The sequence below is a fragment of the Neophocaena asiaeorientalis genome, unplaced genomic scaffold (genome assembly GCF_003031525.2).
Source record: "Neophocaena asiaeorientalis asiaeorientalis breed wild unplaced genomic scaffold, Neophocaena_asiaeorientalis_V1.1 scaffold629, whole genome shotgun sequence".
NCBI lineage: Eukaryota > Metazoa > Chordata > Mammalia > Artiodactyla > Phocoenidae > Neophocaena > Neophocaena asiaeorientalis.
The window spans coordinates 5,803,272-5,829,436 of NW_020175468.1; the positions used below are offsets into that span (position 1 = coordinate 5,803,272).

At 43.1% G+C, this 26,165-nt stretch overlaps 1 protein-coding gene across 1 annotated transcript in view; it reads right to left on the bottom strand.

Moving 5' to 3' along the window:
- The window catches only part of LOC112415354 (uncharacterized), a 31,755-nt gene continuing 5,590 nt past the window's right edge, over nt 1–26,165 (bottom strand). The window contains exons 5-11 of the mRNA XM_024768278.1: nt 22,798–24,625; nt 19,960–20,203; nt 18,607–18,943; nt 14,137–14,355; nt 10,871–10,965; nt 7,174–7,300; nt 1–2,421 (exon numbers count right to left, since the gene is read on the bottom strand). Of these exons, the coding sequence (XP_024624046.1) occupies nt 554–2,421; nt 7,174–7,300; nt 10,871–10,965; nt 14,137–14,355; nt 18,607–18,943; nt 19,960–20,203; nt 22,798–24,625 (4,718 nt within the window). The 3' untranslated portion in view covers nt 1–553. The remainder of the gene's footprint in view (nt 2,422–7,173; nt 7,301–10,870; nt 10,966–14,136; nt 14,356–18,606; nt 18,944–19,959; nt 20,204–22,797; nt 24,626–26,165) is intronic.

Consider the following 26,165-nt stretch of genomic DNA (forward strand, 5'->3'; position numbering starts at 1 on the left):
TGAAGACCCAACGCAACCAAAAATAAATTAAAAATATATATATTGAAGATTGGTTTTCTGCAGTGGTTTTCAGTATTTCAACAAATGGTCATGTCCTGAATTAATTTTATTTTGCAGGTTTCCTCCTCTGGATACAACTTTCATATATTATACATTTCCCCCTTTTGGTTTATTTAAAACACAAGTACTGAGCACACCTAAAAGCGCTAGTCAATGTTAAGGCTGTGTAGATTCAGCAGCCAAGTCCCTGCCCTCATGGAGCGCACATTCTCATGGACATCAATTTTGACTAGCTAATCCTTACGCTTTTATTAAAGGCCAGACCAAACTCATTTCCTTTCTAAGTGCTGTCTCCTAAGTGACATCTGATAAATGTCAAAGTTCTGAATGCAGCCCTTACTGCACCACTCAGAAGGGATCTCTGCTGTGTGGTCTGGTGAACACTAGGATCTGTTTAGCTACTGCTTCAACACCAACTAACCTAAAATACTTTCTCTCCTATGAGACCTGACGCTTGCAAGAATTCACGTTGCACTTGAGTGTTTTGAAAACATCATTTAGTAGAACTTCTTTCCTCTGACAGTTCCTTGATGTTCTTACCACTCTCGCTGCTTTCATAAAATGTATCCCCAGTATGCATTTTGTGATGACTTACAAGATTGGAGCGCCAACTGAAGCTTTTACCACACGTCTCACACTGGTAAGGTTTCTCCCCTGTGTGAACTCGCCTGTGATACTGAAGCTGTGAAGACCGACTAAAGACTTTACCACACACATCACATCTGTACGGCTTCTCTCCAGTGTGGACACTCTGATGAAGCTGAAGACTTGAGGCCTGACTGAAGTGCTTCCCACACTCCCCACACTTATATGGTTTCTCTCCTGTGTGGACTCTCTGATGCATGTCGAGGTTCAGGCTCCACTTGAAACCCTTCCCACACTCCTCACATTTGTATGGCTTTTCTCCAGTATGGACTTTTTGATGGGCTTGAAGGTGTGAACTCCGACCGAAGCTCTTCCCACACTCTTCACATTTGAATGGTTTTTCTCCACTGTGGACTCTCTGATGGGTCAGAAGATGAGACGCCTGACTAAAAACCTTCCCACACTCCTCACAATTATACGGTTTCTCTCCGGTGTGGATTCTGCAATGAATTTTAAGATCTGCTCTACGACTGAATCCCTTCCCACACTCTTCACATTTGTATGGTTTCTCACCATTATGGATCAGCTGGTGGATCTGAAGTCGTGAACTCTGATTGAAGCCCTGCCCACACTCCTCACACTTGTAAGGTTTCTCTATGCTGTGGGCCTTCTGATGGATTTTAAGATATGAACTCTGACGGAAGCCTTTCCCACACACCTCACATTTATAGGGTTTCTCTCCTGTGTGGATGACCAGATGAACTTGATAATGGATTTTCATCCTGAAGTGCTTCCCACACTCACTGCATCTGTATGGTTTCTCTCCTGTGTGGACTCCCTGATGGGCTTGAAAACTTGAACTGTAAATGAAGCCCTTACCACACACTTTACAGACATACGGTTTCTCTCCCGTGTGGATTCTCCGATGGGCCTGAAATTGTGAAGGCTGAATGAAGCACTTACCACATTCCTCACATTTATAAGGTTTCTCTCCTGTGTGGACCCTCTGATGGATATGAAGATTTGAGCTACAAGTGAAACACTTCCCACACTCATCACATTTGTATGGCTTCTCTCCAGTGTGGACCATACAATGACTGTTAAGGGCTGATCTACGGCGGAAGTTCTTACCACATATATCACATTTGAACGGTTTCTCCCCAGTGTGGATTCTCTGATGTTCCTGAAGATGTGAAGCATGAATGAAGGCCCTTCCACATTGGTCACAATTATAAGGTTTCTCTCCCATATGTAATTTACAATGAACAGTAAGTGTTGACCTACGACTGAAGCCTTTCCCACACTGCTCACATCTGAATGGCTTCTCTACGGTGTGGACTTTCTGATGAGCTTGCAGCTGTGAGCTCTGACTGAACTCCTTGCCACACTCATCACACTTATAGCGCTTCTCTCCCGAGTGGACTCTCTGATGAATGCGAAGTGCTGAGCTGTAACAGAAGCTTTTTCCACACTCACCACATGTATGAGACTTCTCTCCTGGGTGTATGTGTTGATGAAGATCAAAGTTGGAGACATCACTGAAAGATCTTGTACATTCATTACACTGATAAGGTTTCTGGCCTGTGTGAGTTTCAGAGAATCCTGCCCCAACCTGGCCGGATGAGTCACCGTGTTGGTGGAATTCAGAACTTTTTATCATGGAGTCTTGACACCTGGTGAAGTCACTTGCAATGTGTTGCCAGATCTGCCAGGAGGAAAGCTCTTCACGTGGTCCTGCTTCTGAAACAGTCTCCATCTCACTTTGGATCTTTCCTTCTGCAAAGACATAAAGTTCAGAGATGTGGACAACTGAAGGCTCTGCTCAGTGCTGTCACGATTTCACATTTAGGAGACAGTGTGAGACTTGAATGAATCCAGAGAATGTTCAGTTCACCTCTTCCATTGTATGTCATGGGCTCTGGTTTGCGTGCCAAAGGAAACCAAGAGGTGGTCCAGCTGGCTCCTATCCACTAAGCATAACAAAACCCACTGGTGCAAATTTCCTATGTGAGGCGCAAGTTAGACATCAAAAACTTAACTTAAAAAATTGATAACTAGATTCAAATTGTTCACCTATGGCCATTTCTACTGAATTTCAAAGGCAGCCTACAATCTTGGATAGTAAACTATATAGTTAATAAATGATGTAGACAAAAAAGTTATATAGATAATAAAATCTGAATCAACTAGAACTTTAAGGAAAAGCAATAACTTTTCCATAAACAAAATGTGGAAGCAACCAAGATGTCCTTCGGTAGGTGAATGGATAAATAAATTGTGGTACCTCCACACTGTGGAATATTATTCAGTGCTAAAATGAAATGTGCTATCAAGCCAGGAAAAGAAGTGGAGGAAACGTAAATGCATATTATTAAATAAGAAGAAAGAAAGAAGCCAATCTGAAAAGCCTACATACTGTATGGTTCCAACTATTTGATGTTCTGGAAAAGGCAAAAGTATGGAGACAGTAAAAAGGTCAGTGGCTGCCAAGGGTTAGGGGGAAGGAGCGATGAATAAGCAAAGCAGAGAAGATTTTTAGTGCAGTGGAAATACTCTGTATGATATTAATAATGGTGGCTACATGACGTTATACATTTGTCCAAATCCATAAAATGTACAACACCAAGAATGAACCCTAATGTAAAGTATAGTCTCTGGATGATAACGACGTGTCAGTGTAGGCTCATCAGTTGTATCTGGTAGGACATGTCAATGATGCTAAAGCTTGTGAGTGTCGGGAGGGCAAGGGATATATGAGATATCTCTGTACCTACCTCTCAATTTTGCTGTGAGCCTAAAACTGCTCTAAAAACAAAACAAAACAAAACAGGCTTTTTTTTTTTTTGCTGTGGGATCTCAGTTCTCCAACAGGGAATCAAACCCAGGCCCTCAGCAGTGAAAGCACAGAGTCCTAACCCCTGGAGCACCAGGGAATCCTCATACACAAGAAAAAGAAGAAGAAGAAGGAGAAGAAGGAAGAAAATACTTGTGAAGAAATTTTGACAAGTTTCAAAGGAGAAATTCACCCCCCTCCCTTTAAGGTGCCTCCTCTTTGATCCAGCAGACATATGATAAACAGCCTCTCTACAGCTCTGCCTTGGGTCGCTTTATTGGAAAGTTACTTTAGCATTGAGGTGATTGGAATGGTCAGAATGACTTGCAGGTTTGGCAGCAAATATCTAATCACACACCGACTAAAACACAGTGAAAGCAGAGGATAGAACTTCAGCTCCTACTGGCAGGTTTTCTCCATTAGGACAAAAGGGAAACCAAGTTGAACAGATAACATACACTGTCTTAAACCTGATATTAATACAGACCTCTAAGAAAAAAAGTTAAAAGTGGAAGGTAATCTTTTACTCAGAGACAGATATTGAGAAAGGGAAAAGGTGAGGTCACGGTATAAACTCTGAAAGCTAATCCTAAAATGGGAGTTAAATTCTGCCAGGAAGTCTTCTCAGACACCTGGGTGACTCCTCATGTCTTTTAGGCCTCTGTTCAATGTCAACCCACCACTGAGGCCTCTTTACCACCTAATGTAAAATAACCAATCCTGCCCTCACTCAGTCTACCTGTGGCAAGGTCCATCCTCCTTGAATCTGTTTATGTTCTACACAGCACTTTTCCCCACATGACTCACTAAATCATTTGTTGTTTAATATGTCTCTTTCCCACTGCAATGCATCAAAGCGGGAAGCATTTCACACTTTGTACATGGAACACATTTTTACACGTTCCTACTTTATAATCACTGTCCAGAATCATGCCTGGAGTACAGTGAGTACCCTACAAATGCATGTTGAATGAATAAATGAATCTCGGTTTGACTTTTTTATGAGAGCTTAAGCCAAGTCCTACAAGGAAAACATCTTTTCCAAGTAAGTTATTTGAAATATCAAAGGGACAGAGAACTCAGCTTTGCTGGAAAGCTGAAAAGCTGTCCCAGAGACCAGGGTACACCAAGCATGCTGTTAATAAAGAAAATCAAAGGTGGCAAAAATTCCTTGGGGTGAAAAGAAAGCAAGAGGGCACATCACTAGTTCCTTCTGAATCTTTTGGACTATCTCTTTGAAAACAGAATGTGGGGGACTTCCCTGGTGGTGCAGTGGTTAAGAATCCGCCTGCCATTGCAGGGGACATGGGTTTGAGCCCTGGTCCGGGAAGATCCCACATGCCGTGGAGCAACTAAGCCCGTGTGCCACAACTACTGAGCCTGCGCTCTAGAGCCCGTGAGCTACAAATGCTGAGCCCACATGCCACAACTACTGAAGCTCACGAGCCTAGAGCCTGTGCTCCTCAACAAGAGAAGCCACGGCAATGAGAAACCTGCACACTGCAACAAAGAGTAGCCCCCGCTCGCCGCAACTAGAGAAAGCCCATGTGCAGCAACGAAGACCCAACTCAGCCAAAAATAAATAAATAAAATACATAAATTTGTAAAAAAAGAAATTAGCACAACATTGTAAGTCAACTATACTTCAACTAAAAAAAGAAAGTAATTGAAACAGAAAGTAATTGGAAAGATAAAATAAATAAAAATGAAATTAAAAAACGAATAAGAAAAAAAATGAAAGTAATCGGATAGACATTCATCAAAAGACAAAAATGTTCTGCAACCTCCTTCATTCACTCTGGTTTGCACATGACTAACAGTTATCTCCATGACCCTCGGAGACACGGGGGTCTCCTGTTCCATCCATCAACACGCTCACTAAGTCAACAAATATTTACAGACACCTGCCACATACCAGGATGCTCTGGGTACTGAGGACAGAGCACTAAACAGGACAGACAAAACTCCTCACTCCTGTGGATCACACTTCAGTGCAGAGAGAGAAGTGATAAGCAAGCAAACCAAAGTCTGTGAGACCCAATAAAAGGCAGAACAAGGAGAGTACAGGGAGGATGGGATTTTAGACAGGGTGGTCAGAGGAGGCCTTTCGCGTGCTGTTAGAACGGAGCGGAGACCTGAAGGCAGTAAGGGAGGAACAGGAGGATCTGAGGTAAAAGGAAGAGAGAGAGCAAGGTGAGGGCTAAGAGGCAGAAGTCCCGGCAGTGGGCAGAGTAACTGTCCCCCAAGGAACTCACGTCCTGATTTTTGGAACCTAAGATATGTTAGGTTATGTGGCAGAGGGGAATTAAGGTTGCAGATGGGATTGAGGTGCTGATCAGCTGACTTTAAAAGGGAAGATGATCCTCTAATATGGGGTGGGCGTGGGGTCTCAATGCAGTCAAAAGGGCCCTTCAAAGAAGTGGGATGCAGAAGAAGAGCGGGAGAGGGGCGTGCAAATACACAGCAAGGGGCAGAGAGAAGCGATGTCGCTGGCTGTGAAGATGGAGGCAGGCAGCCACAGGCTAAGAGATTTGGGTGACCACTAGCAGCTGGAAAGGCAGGTTATCCCCTAGAGCCCCCAAGGAGAAACGCAATGGTGCCAACACCTTGATTTCAGCCCCTTGAGAACCACGTTACAGCTCTGACCTCTGGAAGTGTAAGATGATCAACATGTGTTGTGTTAAGCCATGAAGTTTGTGGTGATTTATTAGGGCAGCCACGGGCGATACAGCATCCCCAGCAGGTCTGAGAACACTGCGGAGGCCAGCAGGGGTGGGAGGGATGGAGCGAGAGAGGAGAGCAGAGGAGAGGAATTGGAGAGGCAGCAGGGGCCCATGAGCGGACCCTGGAGGACTCCAGAAGCCACTTGAAGAGGTTTTAACTTTGAGAAAAATAAGCCATAAAAGGTTTGGAATAGAGGAATGGCAATCTTTCCTAAGCATCACTTTTGGCTGTGACGGGGAGAACAGACTATAGGACGGGAAGGGTAGGAGCAGGGCAACCAGTACAAAGGCATGTGAAAGAAGGAGTCTGGCAGTTTGGACCAGATGACAGCAAAGGATTGGAGAAAAGCAAAAACACATAGAAGAGCATCTCCAAGGACTCTTATCTGCCTGGTTCTTAGCTGATGTCCCTTCTCTTTGGGTTGCTGTCTTCACCACCCAAAGCCTTTTTTCCTTTTCTAAGTGGAATATATCACGTTTGAAGGGGTGACACCCTGCGAACATGCAGAGTCACATACTTAAAAGGAACACACTAAAGGTACAATTTACTGGAAATTTAGATTCCTGAATTAAATGTTGATCAATGAATCAAAACCAGTGTATTTAAAAAAAACAATAAAAAAAACATGACCTATTTGAAGAAATACCAGTATTTCAAGACCCAGACACATATGCGTAGTAAGTATTACAGAAACCGATTTATTGCCAATGTCTACCTTTATTAAATCTCCTCCCATCGGTTCTTACATCACTCACGCAATTGGTAAGAGTTTTTGCTGCAATGTATTCCATTCTTCCCAACAAATCCTGGCATTTTTCTACCTTATTTGATTTCGTTAAAAAACTGCTGGTAGAAAAGTGAGGTCCCCAAATGCAGGTGACCATTTCAAGATCCCCAAAGCCTTCAACACCTGAGGACACAAGGCCAAACTGGGGAGCTGACATTAGGTTAGAGAGGGTGCCTGTCCTCACCTACTGAGACCAGGTTCCGGAAGTTCTCCAGCATCACTTCCTGGTACAGCTTCCTCTGGGTGGAGTCCAGCAGCCCCAGCTCTTCCTCCGTGAAGGTCACAGCCACATCCTTGAAGGTCACCACCTCCTACGACACCAAACACATGTAGCCTCAATCTTACAACCAATGGCCACTTGAAAAGGGACAGCTGGGGCTTCCCTGGTAGCACAGTGGTTAAGACTCCACGCTCCCAATGCAGGGGGCCCAGGTTCAATCCCTGGTCCAGGAACTAGATCCCACATGCATGCCATAAGTAAGAGTTCGCATGCCACAACTAAGGAGCCTGCCTGCCACAACTAAGACCCAACGCAACCAAATAAATAAATATTTTAAAAACAAAAAAGAAAGAAAGAAAAGGGACAGTGCTGAAAAGATGGAGAGGATGGGAGGGAAGTGAGCCCAGATTCTGAGGGACTTCAGTCAAATCTGTAGACTTCCCAGACCTTCTCCTTTCATCCTGCCAATGTCACACACTGATTTTCCTCAGCCTCACCGAAAGTGTGGCAGTGACAACCGTCCTTGTATTTATTTTGTGCCCTCATTGGGTCTACTTACCAGTAAGCCTCCCAAAACCCTATATATCCTGGACTACATGCATTTTACTTTTTGTTGAATATTGCCAGTTGTCCTGAGAAGAATTTCGCAATTTAGTCCAAACATATTTGACAGCAATGGCCTTCTTCCTCTCACACACATGAACCCTGTTGTGATAGAAAAGCTACCACTTTTCTTTACTCTCTGCCAAGCTAACAAGCTTTTGGTAACCTGTGTGGGACATCGATGTAGTTCACCCTATGTAACCTCAAGGTACACTTTTTTTTTTTTTTTTTAGAAAAAGCTTTATGGCGAGGTCAACCAACAAGGAGACAGGAAGCAAGGCTCTCAAGTCTGTTTCCTCGATCCAGGGGTCAGGGGGATTTCAAACTTGGAAGCTGACTGGCTAGACTTGAATGAGAGTGCATATAAACTACTCATGCTGCTAGAAGCCAGATCTTCCTATTGAAGGACTTCTTGCTCGGTAAAGGGCTCTGGTAGCGATATTTCTATTCTCTTAGTCCCACAGACTGAAGAGTCTTGGTTCCAGGATCTTCCTAGAGACATGGGTTCCCATCTTGCCCACACTACATCTCTTAATTGCAGCATTCAGTGTCATGCTCTGGATCCAACATGCCTTGGCATGATTCCCAAAGGTCTGCGTGGCCCTTCCCCTTACTAGCTGCGTGACTTTGGACAAGCTTGCCTACGTGCCTGAGTTTCCTCTCTGTATAATGGTCCTTACATGACAGAGTTCTTTCAAGGATTAAACAAGGGAATATCTATGGCATTTGGAAGAGTATGTGGCACAGAGTAAGCGCCTGATAAACATTTGCTATTACTCTTTTTATTCCTTCATATCATAACACCTATTTCATCCCATTTCGTGGCTGTGTATTATTCCAGAGAACTGATTATCTACATTTACCTGTTCTAAATAAAGCATATTTAATTTTACATATTTTTCTCTTTATAATCCATCCTGCAAAGAACATCATTTTTGTAGATCTTATTTCCCTCACTATTTAAAAATACTTGCAGGACTTCCCTGGTGGTGCAGTGGTTAAGAACCTAGCTGCCAATGCAGGGGACACAAGTTCGATCCCTGGTCCGGGAAGATCCCACATGCCACGAAGCAACTAAGCCTGTGCACCACAACTACTGAGCCTGCGCTCTAGAGCCCGTGAGCCACAACTACTGAAGCCCGTGTGCCTAGAGCCTGTGCTCCACAGCAAGAGAAGCCACTGCAATGAGAAGCCTGTGCACCGCAACAAAGAGTAGCCCCCACTCACCACAACTAGAGAAAGCGCGCACGCAGCAACGAAGACCCAACGTGGCCAAAATTAAATAAATAAGTAATTGCAAATGAAAATTAAAATGTCAAAATAGGCATATTTAAAATTATATTTTTAATTATATATTAAAAATATAAATTATAAAATTATATAATGGCAGATTTTCTTCCCAATTTTTTTTCCTACTTCCCTAATCTTTGAAGAGTACAAGTACCCTGAATCTCCATATATTGGCCAGGAGCAGGTTATAAATTTTCCCACGGTTTTTGTAATCTGACTTGGAAGAACAATTTGCTTTAGTATTCCCACTTATCTGATTATAAATTAATACTAATACCTTTCCAGATGTTTATTAACCATCTGTATCTGTCCTCTTTAACATACCTGTTCATGTCCCCATTCATATTCCGCTATATTTTTTCCTTTGTCCTATGTATAAGATTCTTTATTCTGGATTTTGTCTTTTTTTGGAATCCGTTTGGTAAATACTTTTGCCCCAGGTTGCTATTTTTTCTGGTAATACCATGTAAGGTATCTTTTGCCACAGAGGAATTTAAAGATTTTATACAACGACTGTGCTAACTGCTGTCTTTGTGTGCCTGGAGCGCTGAGCATCTCAGTACCTGCGGCGGTACTCAGGTAGAGGAGAGATGCAGAAAGAGAAGAGATGCAACCCAAGAAAGGGGTCGGGGAGGAGCAGCGCCACCTACTGACTGTGGAAATCATCACTCAAAAGGCCCTCCAGACAACAAGACACAGGTCTCAAATGAACTCTTTCTTTCTTCTTGTTTATCTTTCACTTAAGCAGACTGCTTAGCATTCCAGACCCTTGGTTTCCTGTGTCAACGTGAGCAGGTGTCTCATATTTCAAGTGTTTAAGAAGAAAATGAGACAAAATCTCCTCACGCAGCTGCTCTAAAGAGTAAATGCAGAAACAGAAGTCAAGTTACTGGCAAATCTAGTATCACTGGACATTTTGAGCTAAGGTTACATACTACTTTAGTCAAACTGGTTAATACATAAAAGAACAAAAAAGGACCAGTAAATAAAATATACACAAGCCATGACTCAGGCCTGGGGAAGTCAGAATCCAGCTCTTCCTGTGTGAAAACCTCCAAATATATTTGTGCAAAGCAAGTTAGGGCTGCGCCATGCTTGTATTTGGATATTCTACCTAGAAAACAGCCAACATGACACATATCAAATGTACTCTTTCTATACTGAGCTCACGGTACAGTAAGGAGAAAAAACTGAGACTGTTTTCAGAACTGATTTGGGGGGGGGAAGGTTTAATGTAGGAAAGCTGTCACTGCAGGGTTGCTTAGAACAGTCAAATTCCTAAACCATCTAAATGGCTACAAGTGGGAAGCAGTTATAAATAAAAGGGTACAAAAAAATAAAATAAAAACGTACATCAATTCAATGACAAATATGTTGTATCCATTAAAAAAATGAACGTTATCTAATATTAAAGGAAAGAAGCTACAATTTAAAATTAAATGTACATCATAAATACAAAAGAGTTATGAATGCACATGAGAAAAAGAGTAAGAGAAAATAAAAACAGCTTGTTTGTCAGGAGGGAAGTAGTGAAGTGAGAGAGTTGTTCATTTCTAGTCATTTTTCTACTCTATAAAATAAATAATAATAACACAAAATAAACAATAAAAACAAATGCAATGAAAACTCAAAAGGGACAACTTAAGAGCTGGGAGGAGAACAGGCCCTCCCATGTCTCTCGTTCTGCTTGAGTCATCCCAAGACAAACGTGCAACAGTCTGAGTAATGAGATGGAACTTTAAAAGTGAGAAAGGCGGGCCCTACTCACCTTGAACATGGTCATGTTTCCTCCTGTGTCTGGGGATGGGCACAGTCCTGAGTTACACAGATCCTGGGAGGTCAGAATTGCACCTGGCAGAGTGTCTGGGAAGGCAGAAAAAAGACACGAAAGAGTGACCTGGGTCGCCGCTCACCCATGCAGATGCTTCTTGTGAATGAGCATATGAACGTTCACGGCAGCATTACTCATGATAACCTAAATTTGGAAACATCCAAAATGTTGGCCTATGCGTGAAAGAACAAATTGTGGCATATCCGTACAACGGAACATTATGCACCAGTGAAAAGGAATGAAGTCCTGATTATGCTACAACGTGGATGAACCCTTGCAAATGTGTGGGAAAGCAAAAGAAGACTGACACAAAAGTCTACATATTGTATGATTCCATTTATATGAAATGTCCAGAATAGGCAAATCTATGGAGAGAGAAAGTAGGTTAGTGGTAGCCTGGGTATCTGGGGAGAGAATGGGGATTAACTAAGGAATCCAACTGGGGAAATGAAAATGTTCCAAATTATTATGGCAATGGTTGCACCACTCAGCAAAGTTACTAAAAAATCATTGATTTGTACATCTCAAGTGGGTGAATTCTATGATATGTACAATATACCTCAAGCTGGTAAAAATAAATGTTTATTAATCTACATGTCATTTAGAATACTAATTTATGGATCCTGAGTCCATACTAATATTTATATTTAAATGAATAAATAAATAAGTGGGAGAGAAGAAGCTTCTCTTTCTAGTAGAATGTCCACTAATAAATGTATCTCCCCATAATAAAACTTTATTAATTCCGAAAAACAAGAGTAACTTTACAATGGAGAAATCTGACAGACATTACCTTAGCCTAGTAAACAAAGTTGAGTTTACCAATATAGGGACAAACTGATATTCTTTGGCTCCTGCTATGTTGCAGTGACAAGGACACTTCACCACTTCTGTGGAATCCCTACCGACAATGCGTAATCTGAAGCTAAACATGGAATATATCAGATGAACCTCAAATGGTCCTCCAAAATAACTTGCCTCTATACTCCCTAAAAGCATCAAGAACAAAAAAGACAAAGGCTGTGGAATCATTCCATGTCAAAGAAGAACATTATGAAAAGTATGAAAAAAATTTTATAAAATGTTTATAAACAAATATACACCTTAAGGCAAGGCATAAAATTGGAATTTTTTTTAATGATCAAGTGCATGAGCTTTATTATTGCTTTTTAAATTGAGGTATAATTGGGTTATAATATTAATTTCAGGTGTACGACATAATCATTCTAGTTTTGTATATGTTGTGAAATAATTACCACAATAAATCTAGTCAACATACATCACCATACATAATTACAAATTTATGTATTTTGTGTGATGAGAAATTTTAGGAGCTACTCTTCTAGAAACTTTCAAATGAGCAATACTAGAGTCATAATGATGTACATTATATTTCCATGATTTATTTACTCTGTACTTGCAAGTTTGAACCTTTTAACCACTTTCATCCATTTCACCCACCCCCGCCACACCCTGTCTCTGGCAACCACCAATCTGTTCTCTGTATCTGTGAGCTGGGTATAAAATTGGACTTTAAACTGAGGGGAAAACCAGTTATGAAGACTTCCAATGAAAAACAGAACAAAATACAGGACGTGGATTATATAACAGTATGTTACCTAATATGCTATCTGGTATTATCTACTGTTACCTATTAACTATGATTAGAAATAACTTAATAGATATCTAATATATAAACACTATTCTCTAGTATAATATCTAGTATAGGGGCTTCCCTGGTGGCGCAGTGGTTTAAGAATCCGCCTGCCAACGCAGGGGACACGGGTTTGAGCCCTGGTCCGGGAAGATCCCATATGCCATGGAGCAACTTAGCCCGTGTGCTACAACTACTGAGCCTGCACTCTAGAGCCTGCGAGCTACAACTACTGAACCCGCGTGCTGCAACTACTGAAGCCGCGTGCCTAGAGCCCATGCTCTGCAACAAGAGAAGCCACCGCAGTGAGAATCCCGCGCACTGCAACAAAGAGTAGCCCCCGCTTGATGCAACTAAAGAAAGCCCACGTGCAGCAACAAAGACCCAAGGCAGCCAAAAATAAATAAATAAATTAACTAATTAAAAAATACATTTAGTATAATAGTCTAATATTACCAAGTATGTGATGCTAAAATCCTATAGTCAGCCATTCCTAAATCCTTCTTACCAAGACACCTCCTGATTACTCATGGTACGTGGGCTTCCTTCATGCAGAAAGCTAAGATGAGCTGTCACTGAATATAGGTACATTCCTGATGGAGGAACAGAGTCGATAGGCAAAATGTAAACAACTGGTGAATTTGGGTAACAAGTATAGGAGAGTTCCTTATACTACTTTTGCAACTTTGCTATAGGTTTAAAATTATATAAAAATAAAACTTTCTTAAAAATCAGGAAATAGTCACAGGAATAACAATAATAATGAAAATAGTAAGACTGATCATTAAATTACATGGAAGTTCATTAGTTTATTCTTTCTTGTCAGTGTTTGGAAATCTCCATACTTAAAACACATAAGGGAAAAATCACTGAGAAAGGTAGGATAAAATAAAATCTGTAAAATGTTTATAAACAAATACACAAAAAGAATCACTAAACAGAGACGCATTAGAAGCTTAACTGTTGCTAACTTTACACCCTGGATTAATAAGTAATTAAACAATTTTTTTCTCTCAAATTTCTTTAATTTCTGAATGTTCCACAATGATACAGTACTATGAGAATAAGAAATATTATTTGTAACAAGTGAAACAAAATAGTTGATGATATTTTGAAAAACTCATAGAAAAGTCCAAGCCCATTTTATTTGATGTTAAGGTCCCTCACAATCAGGTTCTGACTAAACTGCTTGATTCCACCTAGTTCCTAAAGCTTAAGGAGAATCACATCCAAAAGATTATGAACTCAAGCTCTGGACTCAGACTGCCTGAATTCCAACCCCACCTCAGCCTCTTACTTGGTGGGTAACTATGGGCAAATAACTTTCAGCTCCCTGGGTCTCAATCTCATTTTTCAAAACAGGAAAAGAGCAATATTTCTTCACGGAGGCATGGTGTGACATAATGTATTTATTTGTGTAAAGCCCTCATCACTTAAGTTAACAGTCAAGGATTAATTACTATCAATACTCATGTCCAATTACACATCCTACACATTCTCTGACTGATGTGAAGATCATTGTAAAACAAAACTGTCAAGTCCCACTCACGTGGAGCTTTGCTATCATGTAGCTCAGGGTCACTCCCTCTACCTCCGTGTGGTCCTTTTTGAGAAATCACGCTGGAGAAAGAAAGAATGCTATGAAGTGCCACGATTGAGTCCCTGTCCCCATAAAAGTTAAAGCTTCCCCTCCCTCCGAGCAATCTAGAAGCAATCCCGAGCAATCCGGAACCTTCCCCTCCAAAAGAGTCAGAAGGGGTCCGGGATTATCCAGCGTCACGCAGAGATAGAGAGAAGGGCAAGTGTCATTGAAGCTGGATTTCTGACCCTAACCCGGGGACCTGACCGCTCCTCGAGAAATTAACACCAAGGAGAGATCATCATTCACTACGTGCCAGGAACTTAAAATTTCTATTTGTACCACCTTTTTCAATTCCCAAAACAATTCTTCTAGGAAGGTCCTAACATTTTAAAGAAAAGCAACGGGAGGCACAGGGAGATTAACTCCCTATGCGAGGAAGTGGAAGCGCGCGTGGAAAGTGTAGGGAGGCGGACTGGGCGAGGTGAGAGCCGCGGAAATTCCCAATCCAGGGGATACGCAAGCGTAGCCAGTGCCCTCTTGGGGTTTCCAGAACGCCCCCAAACGCACAGAGGCTCCGCCGAGGGGCACGCACACGGTCGCCCTCGCCCCTCCGCACCTGCGTTCTCCGCCGAGGATTCTTTTCCCCTAAATCGATTGCCAGGTGGTTGCGCGTCCCAAGCGGAGACACAGGAAGCTCGCAAGGGCCAGCGAGACGCGGAACAGACGCACGGGACCACAGAAAACACACGGCAACCCGCCCACTCCGGGAACGGGAGTGCCTACGAGTCCACCGGGCTTCTGGACTACACTTCCCAGAATTCGTCAGAGCCGCCTTCCTGAGCGGAAGTGCGAGCGTCTACACCGTGCCTGGACTACATCTCCCAGAATGCCGAGGAAAACAGTCCAGAGGCTCACTTTCCAGGAAGACTACGGGAAGCTCCTTGACTACGGTTCCCAAAATGCCAGAGAGAAAAGATTCCCGCCAAGTCCCAACTTCCGGGGTGGTAAGGCGGTTGGCGGATTCCTACACTGAGAGTCAGCATTACGTTTCCCCGAGTCCTCCAGCGAAAATGTTCCAGACACGACTTTCTGAAGTCGAAATGCCTCCAATTATGGCAGGAGTATTGTTGGAAAGGGAACAAGTGAGGAGATGCAATCTTCAAGAAATTAACAGGGTGGGGGACTTCCTTGGCCGTCCAGTGTTTAGGACTGGACGTTCCCACTCCAGGGCCTTGACAAGGGTTTGATCCCTGGTTGGGAACTAAGATCCCGCATGCCGCAGCCAAAATTTTTTTTAAAATAAAAAAGAAAGAAGTTAAGGGGGGATGACTGTTTAGGGAACACTAGGTGCTTGAAAGTAGTTTGATTTGAATATAATCTGACAGTATGAGGCTAAAACTGAGAGGTCAAAGAATAGGCAAGGTAGAAGGATTTGGGAGGGACCAGGAGGATCGAAGAAGGTACCAGACCCTGTGGTACCACTGGTTTCTCAGGAAAAACAACTTGAGAGGGCCAAAGTGGAAGCTTGTCCTCATGGAAAAGTGCTCTTCCCTCATTTAAACTTTTCATTGAAGTTATGATCCCTACTTTGGAGGTGAAAACACAAAATTTCAGAGACGTTAAGAAACTGTCTGCTATCTCAAAGCAAGCATAATGAAGGCTGAAGAGCTTGGCACTGGAGTCATTCTGACTCCCAAAGCCAAAATGCTAGAGCACTGGGGAGGATTCTATTGATGGAGGATGTTTTGTACTGAGTTTTTTCCTTTATATTTTCTGGTTAAAATATCTTTATTATAATGAGCAATTTAAAAACACATATGTTGGGACTTCTGTGGTGGCGCACTGGTTAAGAATCCGCCTGCCAGTGCAGGGGACACAGGTCCGAGCCCTGGTCCCGGAAGATCCCACATGCTACGGAGCAACTAGGCCCGTGCGCCACAACTACTGAAGCCCGTGCGCCTAGAGCCTGTGCTCCCCAACAAGAGAAGCCACCGCAATGAGGAGTTTGTGCACCAAAATGAAGAGTAGCCCCCGCTAGATGCAACTAGAGAAAGCCCGCGCGCAGCAACAAAGACCCAACACAGCCAAAGATAAATAAAATAAATTAAAAAAAAAACACATGTTATTGGAAGCCAATTAAAAATTGTATAAAGCAAAATGGGGGAGGGGGGATGCACCTAGATTCCTATAAAAAAATAAAAACACATGTTATTGGAAGCCAATTAAAAATTGTATAAAGCAAAATGGGGGAGAGGGGGATGCACCTAGATTCCTTCCCCTTGAAGATAACTAGATTTTTTTCTCTCTGTAAACATGTCAACACATATGCCTATCAACATACATCTTTGTTTTTTAAAATGAAATCTTGTGTTCTGTATCTATTTTTCTAAACTCAATATAAGCTAGTCATTTTCTAACGTCAGCCACTGAAGATCTAACTCCTTCCAAAAGATGGCTATATAATGGTGTGTTGAATGTAATGAGAATTAAAAACAAAATACTCCTGACATCTGAAAGCTGACATGGCACTCACAGGCCAATAGTATTCTCTTTTGGGACATAAATCACAGACTACCATCCTCAAATGAGGTTTCTCTGAGACCACGGTAAAGTGAGACAAAAGAAGGCCCCCTTCGTAATTTTTAGACAGACAAAAACAAGGTCACTGTGCCACCCACACAATGCCAAACACCCTCCTCTTGGCTAAAAGAGTGATGCTATTTCTTTACCACTTAGAGCTTTATCTTTGTTCTAGTCTGCTCTCCCCAAATAAAACATTTATTGAGATACTAAATCTTAAAATTGCTCCTGCTTTCTGGCAGCATCCAATCCGGAGTGAACCCTGCGTCCTTAGGCCCTCTCCCAAAACACTTAAATGAAGCCCAAATCCTGTAATAGATTTTTTTTTTCTGACACCCTCTTACCGTCGTGGCACCTCATGGTTCCCCAAGGTGGGTGTAATCTCTCACCGCAGCGAATAAACCCGATTTATCAAACCACTGCTGTGTTCCTGGATGAATTAAATAAGCATTTTGGCACAATTCCTGATGAGTACTAGATTTGCCATTATATGGGAAGCTGCAATGAACACGGTTTTATGTTGTTCTGGGAAAGATACTCAGGTAGAGGAGAGATGCAGGAAGATGCCACAGGACGGGAGTTATTTATCTTTATCTTTGAGATGGATAGTCTTTACCTCAATGGTTAAAGCTGATGTGCTGTGTGTGTTTGACAGGCCATGAGTCAGGCTGCTTTGGCTCACACAAAGTTCAGGCCGAACCATGTATAAGCTAAAATGACTGCCCCATACCTCGATATGTGAACATTTTCTCCATCAAGACTTTTATTCATACCATCCCGTTTAATTCTCAAACCACCGTATTAGGAAGGTAGTGTTAAAAAAGAAAGAACAGGCCCGGTACCTCCCTGGTGATCCAGTGGTTAAGACTCCGTGCTTCCAGTGCAGGGGGCAAGGGTTTGATGTCTGGTGGGGGGAACTAAGATCCCGCATGCCCGGAGGCGGCTAAAAAAAAAAAAAAGGCCCAAAATGGAGTCATTTGCTACACCCCGCCCCATGACAGCAAACCAAGACTTAACTGCAGTTTCCACCTTACACAGAAATATAATGTTAATCAACCAGGCTGGTATTTTCTGGCCAGCACTAACGAGGTAATCTATTACAAAGCCCATTTCCATCCCCCAGAGAAGAGGCAATCTTCACGATAAAGCCCTTGCCATTCCATTCCCCACAAAAAGAGATCTTGACCTAAAAATAATCCTTTCTTTTCTTTTACTAATAATTCCTTTGCCCTACTTTTCTGCCTGAAACAACAAAAAAAACCTTTCCATTTTGTACAACCCTTCTATTTACTAGATGGGATGCTGCTCAATTCACCAACTGTTGCATAAAGCCAATTAGATCTTCAAATTTACACAGTTGAATTTTGATTTTGCCTTTTTTGTTTTGTTTTTGGCCCCGCCATGTGGCTTGTGGGATCTTACCTCGCCCACCAGGGATTGAACCCCGGCCCTCGGCAGTGAAAGCTCGTAGTCCTAACCACTGGGCCTTCGGAATATTCCCTGAATTTTGTTTTTTAAGAGTAGTAATGTCATCCCAATTTTACAAGAAACCATCAGAGACAGAAATTTAAGTAATTCATCCAATGTTCTACTGCGGGAAATGACAGAGCAGGGTATTAGGTGCACGGCCTAGGGGATGGGTCCTCAAGGCGAGAGCCCTAGTGCCCCTCCAACCAGGCCAGGAACGATCCCATACACCGCCCCAAACGCAGAGGACTCCGCCCAAAGGAACAACTGCCCACGCCCCAGCCCTCAAACCATTGCTCTCTGAAGCAGCTCTTTCCCCCAAATTGATGGCTGGGTTGGACAGGTTCCCAGGGAAATTCCCACGGGTCGCAAAACGCGGAAGCAACTCACCAGCGCGAAAGAAGAAAGGGAGACTACCTGACCGCCCAGAGCGGCAGGGCCTGAAACCCCGCCCCCAGGCTTCGCTGGGGATACACTTCCCACAATTCCCCTGTCCCAGCGGCGCCTGTGCGGAAGCGTCCGAGTCTCTACGGAACTTGTAAACTACACTTCCCAGAAAGCCAGAGGAGAACACAGCCCGAGTTCCCACCCTCTTCCGCCGGAAGTACTTGAGCCACTTCGGAACTGTTGGACTACAGTTCACACAAATCACTTGCGGACAAAGTTCATATTGCCGAGTTCCTGGGCGGTAAGGTGGTTTCCTACCGGGGGCTAGTGTTACCTTAACCTGAATCCGTGAGCGAAAACTATTGTATGTTGTTTAAACTGCTGTTCGTTTTGTCTCTGTTAGAACAGCAAACCTAGATAATATCATTGGAAAGTTTAGTTCAAACTCCATTGGTGAACTTCAGATCCTCTGAAGAATGCACAAGATGAAGGCTCAAAAAGCTGCGCATTTGGAGATCTACACAGCAGAACTGTTGATAAAATATTTTAATTTAAAACTGTATTACAAGGAGTTCCCTGGTGGGCTGCTGGTTAGAATTCTGTCCTTTCACTGCTGTGGCTGGGGTTCAATCCCTGGTCGAGGAACAGAGATCCCGCAAGCCATGCGGCGTGGCAAAAACAAAACAAAACAGAAAAACTGTATTACAACCTTCATGGGCCCAAGAGAGGTAGAGCAATTTGATTGATTCTTTATTGTGTCTCCTACATGAGACTGAGTCACCCCAAATCCGTGAGCTCCATTCTGGCAGCACACTGTCAGGCCATGGCCCGCAACATTTGGTTGCAACAATTCACTTACAATAGTCTTTTTAAAATCTATTGACAAAAGTCACGGGAAAAATAATTTCAATTTGAATGGGGGCCACCCCAACAGCAGGCCCATCTGAAAAGACCATCCAACAAGCGATGCCACATCTGCCTGGTGACCCCTTGGTGGGATGGTGGGAGTCCTAGCAACTGTCTTGTGCCCCTTGGAGTCTTCGGACCACACATGATAGCCAACAATTCCCCATGTGTTTCAGATACAAACTACCCTCAGTGGCTGAGGTAGATTACTCTTAAAAGACAAATCTTAGTGCTGATTGGGCCCTACTTGAGAAAAAAGCCATCATAGGCCCTGAGCCCATGTCTCTTAAGTGCAGCTGCCTATTTTACCATAGGTTATGGAAAGGAAACAACACCCCACAGGCTTGGAACAGGCAGTGAAGCCTCCTTATTAAAAGGAAATGGTATCTACAGGATACGGCTTGAACCCTCAGGCATATCCAAACTACAGGCGAATGTGGCTTTTCCCACCCTCTGTCCTTTGCCCAAGTCCACAAATCCAGGAGACATTGCCCCCTCCTGGCCCCACTGGCCATCCGTGGGGCCTCTTGGGATAACCAAGTCCCAGTGGAAAGGGAGTCCATCTATTTCAGTCAGCAGCACCACATCGTTCGTGATGGAGCCCAATGGAGAGTTACCACTTTCCATCCCACGACTGGGACATCCCGAATAAAGGATGAGAAAATTCACAGAGCTAATTGTAGTCACGTTGACACTGGAGGACACCATCAAAAAATTATGTCATTTTTTTTCATATTTTTACAGACTCCTAGACTGTTTGGTTCAGTTGATGGGCTCAAAATAGATTTCACATTCAGGCTTATCCCCTATGACAGGGCCTTCCACATTGGCAATATATTACCTCTCAGACCTCATGTATTACAATGAAAATTTCCCATCTCAGCTCCTACCCTGACTCCCAGAGGTGGCTCATTTAAATGTCGTATCTGTCCAATTTGCTCCCATTTCTCAAATAAGCTCAAGTATTACCCTCATCTTGGGCCCCAGATGCTTATATTTGGGGCCAAAATTCATGACATCCCCATGTCACTGGCCCTAACCCAAACCCTACCCTCCTAACGTGATTATTGGTGGCACAGCCCATGAAGGTCTATACCAAAGGGTGAATGACCCTTCTCTCACCATCAAATTGATTTTACTGGGCCACTGTGCCAATGTGCTGACACAAACCATTTTGTCCTCACAATGACTGATACGTAAACAGGTCTACTCTTGGCTTATCCTTTCCAGGGTGCTAACCTCACCACTATAGCCCTCATTAGAACTTGGTTTCCTCTGGGCCCCCAGATATCATGGATTCCGATCAGGATACACACTTCAGTGCTCATTCAGTTTAGGCACAGACCTTACAAGAAAGCAACACTTGCAATTTTCATTTGTCCTATCATCTACAGATAAACAATGATCTACTGAAGGATGCCCTATTAAAATTACAAAATGGATAGTGGCTTCCAAATGGCTCTTTTACACACTGCCTTATTTACCCTGAACTTTCAACCTGTAGGTCCCAAGACAGCCTGTCAAAATGCAATTAAGGGACCCATCCCCTCCTCTTTCTAGTCTCTCTAAAATACCCAGACAGAACTCCCTTTCCCAATTAATGACACCTCTCCACTCACCGAATCTAAGAGGAGAACTGAAAAGATTCTCGCACAGTGTGTGCCAGACTGGCACTCAGTTCTAAGTCAGGTAATAGAGTGAAACCCATTGAGAAGTGAGGACCCATGACCCCCCCCCCAGAAGGCTATTCTATAGGCTACAAGAAAGCTCTCTGCCAAACCTTCTATCCTTCCCCAACAGAGTTTTTAAAAAATATTTATTTATTTGGTTGTGTCGGGTCTTAGCTGCAGCTCGCAGGCTCCTTAGTGGCAGCTCGCCGGATCCATAGTTGTGGCATGTGGGCTCCTTAGTTGCTGCTTGAGTGCTCCTTAATTGTAGCTCGCCAGCTCCTTAGTTGTGGCATGCGAACTCTTAGAGCCCACGAGCCACAACTAGTGAGCCCACAAGCCACAGCTACTGAAGCCCACGCGACTAGAACCTATGCTCTGCAACAAGAGACACCACTGCAATGAGAAGCCAGCGCAACGCAATGAAGACCCGATACAGCGAAAAATAAATAAATAAAATAAAGTTATGAAAAAAAAAAGTAGAAAGCCGGGGCTGGTGGAACTGTTAAATATCTTGATTGTGGTGATGTAATATGATAGTAAGCATTTGCCAAAACACAGAATGATCCACCAGTCGATTTTACTGTATATAAATTATTCCTTAATAATAAAAGAAGAACATGAGCATACAGGATCTTCATAGATGCCTCTTATCTCACTGAAGAATTTTTATCATGGATACTGAGTTCTGTCAATTGCCTTCTGTGAACCTAGGATGATCATATATTTGATGAAAAGAATCCAGACATAAAGAGTACATACCAAACACACAGGAAGCTCAAGAACAGACAGGCCTAATTAATACATGGTATAGAAATCATAATACTTGTTGCCCCTGGAGGTGGGAATGACAAGAATAGTACACAAGGAAACATTCTGGTTTAATAGAAATATGGTATATATTGATCTTGGTGATGATTACACAAGTAGATACATTTGTCAAAATTCATGAAGCTGTAAACTTATTTATGCATGTGGCTGCATGCGAATCACATCTCCATAAAGAACTGTTAGCATAGAAAAGTGCTGGCCACAACCTGGTGAACTGACTTCTGGACCCACTACTGGGTTACAACCTTGAGCTTGATAAGCACTAGTTCACAGGACCTGCAGGGTTGGGGAAATGAGCCCAAGTGTCTTATTTAATCCTCCAAGCCTTGAAGAATTCCTCCTTCTACAATTTAATAGAAATTTTAGAGAGGAACTGAAAGAAAATTTCAAAAGTGACTGTTCTCCCTTTTATTCATTTAACATTACTGGAGACCTGCAGTGTGTTCAGCGCTGAAGAGGCAGAGTGGACTTGGCCGTCAACAAAGTCCCAGCCCTCCGAGAGCTTCTATTCTGGTGGAAGAGATTTGGGCATTTCCGTCTTAGTACTTTTGGTTACCTTCAGCTCAGGCTCATCCTTCTTAAGCCTCTCTTCTCTGTCATATCTGCTAAATGTCAAGGCTCTGAATGAAGTGCTTATGTCTCCACTCTTATGAGGCTTCTCTGCCGTGTGGTCGCCCAACCACACAGACATGTCGAGCTCTGGCAGAAATACTCTTTTATCAAACAGATGTTTTGTCTTCTACAGCAGGACTATTTCAGCACCCATTTGAGGTATTAAACCATGTAATTTTATAGAGCTTCTTTGCGGTACGTATTCTCTGATGAGGGACAGTCCTTGTCACCCTCATCCCCAGCATGGACTCGCTGATGAATTATAAGACTTGAGCTCCAACTGAAGCCTTTCCCACACTCCTCACATTTGTATGGTTTTTCCCCAGTGTGGACTCTCTGATGGGCTTGAAGGTATGAGCTCCAACTGAAGACCTTACCACATTCCTCACACTTATATGGTTTCTCTCCAGTGTGGACCCTCTGGTGGGCTTGAAGGTATGATCTCTGTCTGAAGCGCTTACTGCACACATCGCATCGGTATGGTTTCTCTCCTGTGTGGACTCCACGGTGAGCCAGAAAATTTGAGGCCCGACAGAAGCCCTTCCCACACTCCTCACACTGGTACGGTTTCTCTCCAGTGTGACACCTCTGATGGGCCTGAAGCTGTGAGCCCACACTGAAGCCTTTCCCACACTCTGCACACTGGTATGGTTTCTCTCCGGTATGGACTCTTTGATGCACTTGAAGGCTTGAGAACTGACTGAAGGCCTTCCCGCACTTCTCACATTTATAGGGTTTCTCTCCCGTGTGGATTCGACAATGAACATTAAGATCTGAACTCCGGCTGAAGCCCTTCCCACATGTACCACATTTGTATGGTTTTTCTCCAGTGTGGCCTCTTTGATGGGCCAGAAGATTTGAGGCCTGACTGAAACCTTTCCCACACTCCTCGCACTTATAGGGTTTTTCTCCTGTATGGACTCTAAAATGAATGTTAAAATCCGAGCTACGACTAAAGCCCTTTCCACATGCATCGCACTGATATGGTTTCTCACCACTATGGCCTCTCTGATGGTCCAGAAGATTTGAGGCCCGACAGAAGCCCTTGCCACACTCCTCACATTTGTATGGTTTCTCTCCCGTGTGGCTTATCTGATGGGCTTGGAGATGGGAACCCACACTGAAGCCTTTCCCACACTCCTCACACTTAAAGGGTTTCTCGCCTGTGTGGATTCTACAGTGGATGTTCAGGTGTGAGCTGTAACTAAAGCCCTTGCCACATGCCTCACATTTGTAGGGTTTCTCCCCAGTGTGGATTCGCTGATGAGCCTGTAGGCGCGAACGCCAACTGAAGCCCTTCCCACACTCTTCACATTTATAAGGTTTCTTTCCTGTGTGGGCTCTCTGATGGATGTGAAGATAGGAGCGCTGACTGAAGCCCAGTCCACACTCCTCACATTTATAGGGTTTCTCCAATGTGTGGGCTATGGGAGGAGCTTGACAATGTGAGCTTTTCCCAACACTCCTCCCACACTCCTCAAATCTGTGTGGATCCTCTCCAGTGGGGACCCTCTGATGATGACGAAGATATGACCTCTGATTGAAACTCTTACACAACATATCATATTTGTTCAATCTTGTTCTACTGTGGACTCTCTGATGGGCTTGAAGACTTGAAAGCCGACGGAAGGCGTTTTCACATTTTTCACACTTGTAGGGCTTCTCTCCTACGTGGGCTGTCTGGTTCATTTGAAGGTGAGAGTCCCGTATGAAACCTTTCTCACACTCTACCCCTTTGTAGGGTTTTTCTCCAGTGTGGTCTCTGCGGTGAACTTGAAGATGTGAAGTCTGATTGAAGTCTTTACCAAACTCCTCATCTTTACTGAATGTGCCACCTTGTTTTTCCATCTGAGAGCCAGTTCCTTGAATATTTCCCATGGAATCTTGACACCTGGTTAATTCCTTTGTAACCTGTTGCCATATTTGTGAGCAGAAAAGCTCTTCATGTGGCAGATACCTTAATCCAACTTCCTGAAGAGTCTCCATGCCATTTAGATTCTTGTCTCCTAAATGGATAAATAGAATTTAGAGATGGGGCATGTGAATGCTTTGCTCAGAGATGTCAAGGTTATAAACTTAGGCCCACACCCTAAGGCTTTACTGAACCTTGAAAAGCTTCTGTTTTTCTTTAACATCATGTATCATGTTCTCTGATTTACATGCCTCCAGACACCAAGAGGCGGCCCACCAGGCTGTCATTCACTACACATTAGTGGAATCCATTTAGAATCATAGTAAGTTTCATAGGTGAGATATAAATTAGAAATATGATGGCTACAGAGCAAGAAAAATACCTCCTAGGGAATGTTTACAAAGACAAAGCTGTACCTTACTCAAAGCCTTATCTTCTTTGCTCTAGCAGGTGGCTAATAAACAGCTTCCACATAATTCTGCCTACTGCATGCACATCTGACCAAAATGCTCAAAATGTCTAGTAAGACCCTTAGACAGATTATCAGAGGATGTCCCCAGGCAATGTTGAAAAACCTCTGCTTTATTTTAATGGAAGTTTACTCCAATGGAAGGAGACTTTGAGGCAATAAATAAGTTGGAAAGATACATGTCTGGGAGAAATACCTTATCACCTAAGGCCCTAAAGTTCAGAGTATAAGCAGAGAGTGGTTCTTTGCCTCCTCCTGGGAACTATCCTTACAAATGGGCTGTAAACTTTACTTTCCCTGGCCACAGAGCCAGTTCTTCGCAACACTGAAAGGGTTAGCTGGAAAAAAAATCAAAGCCAAGTTTTGGAATTAGTATGTTACTGTAATAATATACATTATTCTAAAACCTCATAACAGTAAAGTTCCTACAACCACCAGGGGTTAAAAAAAAAAGTGAAAAATTAGAAGGTTATCTTTTACAATAGAGCTAGAACTTGCGAGGAGGAAATAAATAGGGCATAATACAGAGTCTTGAAATCAACAGTGGACCGGAAGAGTTACACATTCTCCTTGGAACTCTATTCCACCGATTAGCCATATAGCTTGCTACTAACTTCTTTTCAGGTGTCTTTTCAAATAACACCTTATCTGTGAGGCCTCTTTTTTTTTTTTTTTTTTTTCAAGCCGCTCAGCGGCATGTGGGATCTTCCCAGACCGGGGCACGAACCTGTGTCCCCTGAATCGGCAGGCGGACTCTCAACCACTGTGCCACCAGGGAAGCCCCTGTGAGGCATCTTTTACCATATAATATCATATAGTAAATTCTCCCTATCCATTCTACGCACCTGGCAATCTCCATTTGCCTTACCCTGTTTTGTTTTTACACAGCACATATTCCTATCTGACATACTACATACATCCTTGATCTTTTTCATTTTATGTCATCTCCCACTTCAATGTGATACCCATGAGGACAAGCATTTTGTATTATTCACTGGTTTATCACCACTCCCAGAACCCTGTCTGATACAGTCAGTGTTCAATAAGTACATGTTGAATGGATAAATAAATCCCAGTTTTACATCTCTGTGAGAGTTAGAGCCATGTTACAAAAGTAAAAGAGGTTTTCAAGTAAGTTACCCATAACAGGAAAGAAAGTGGAAAC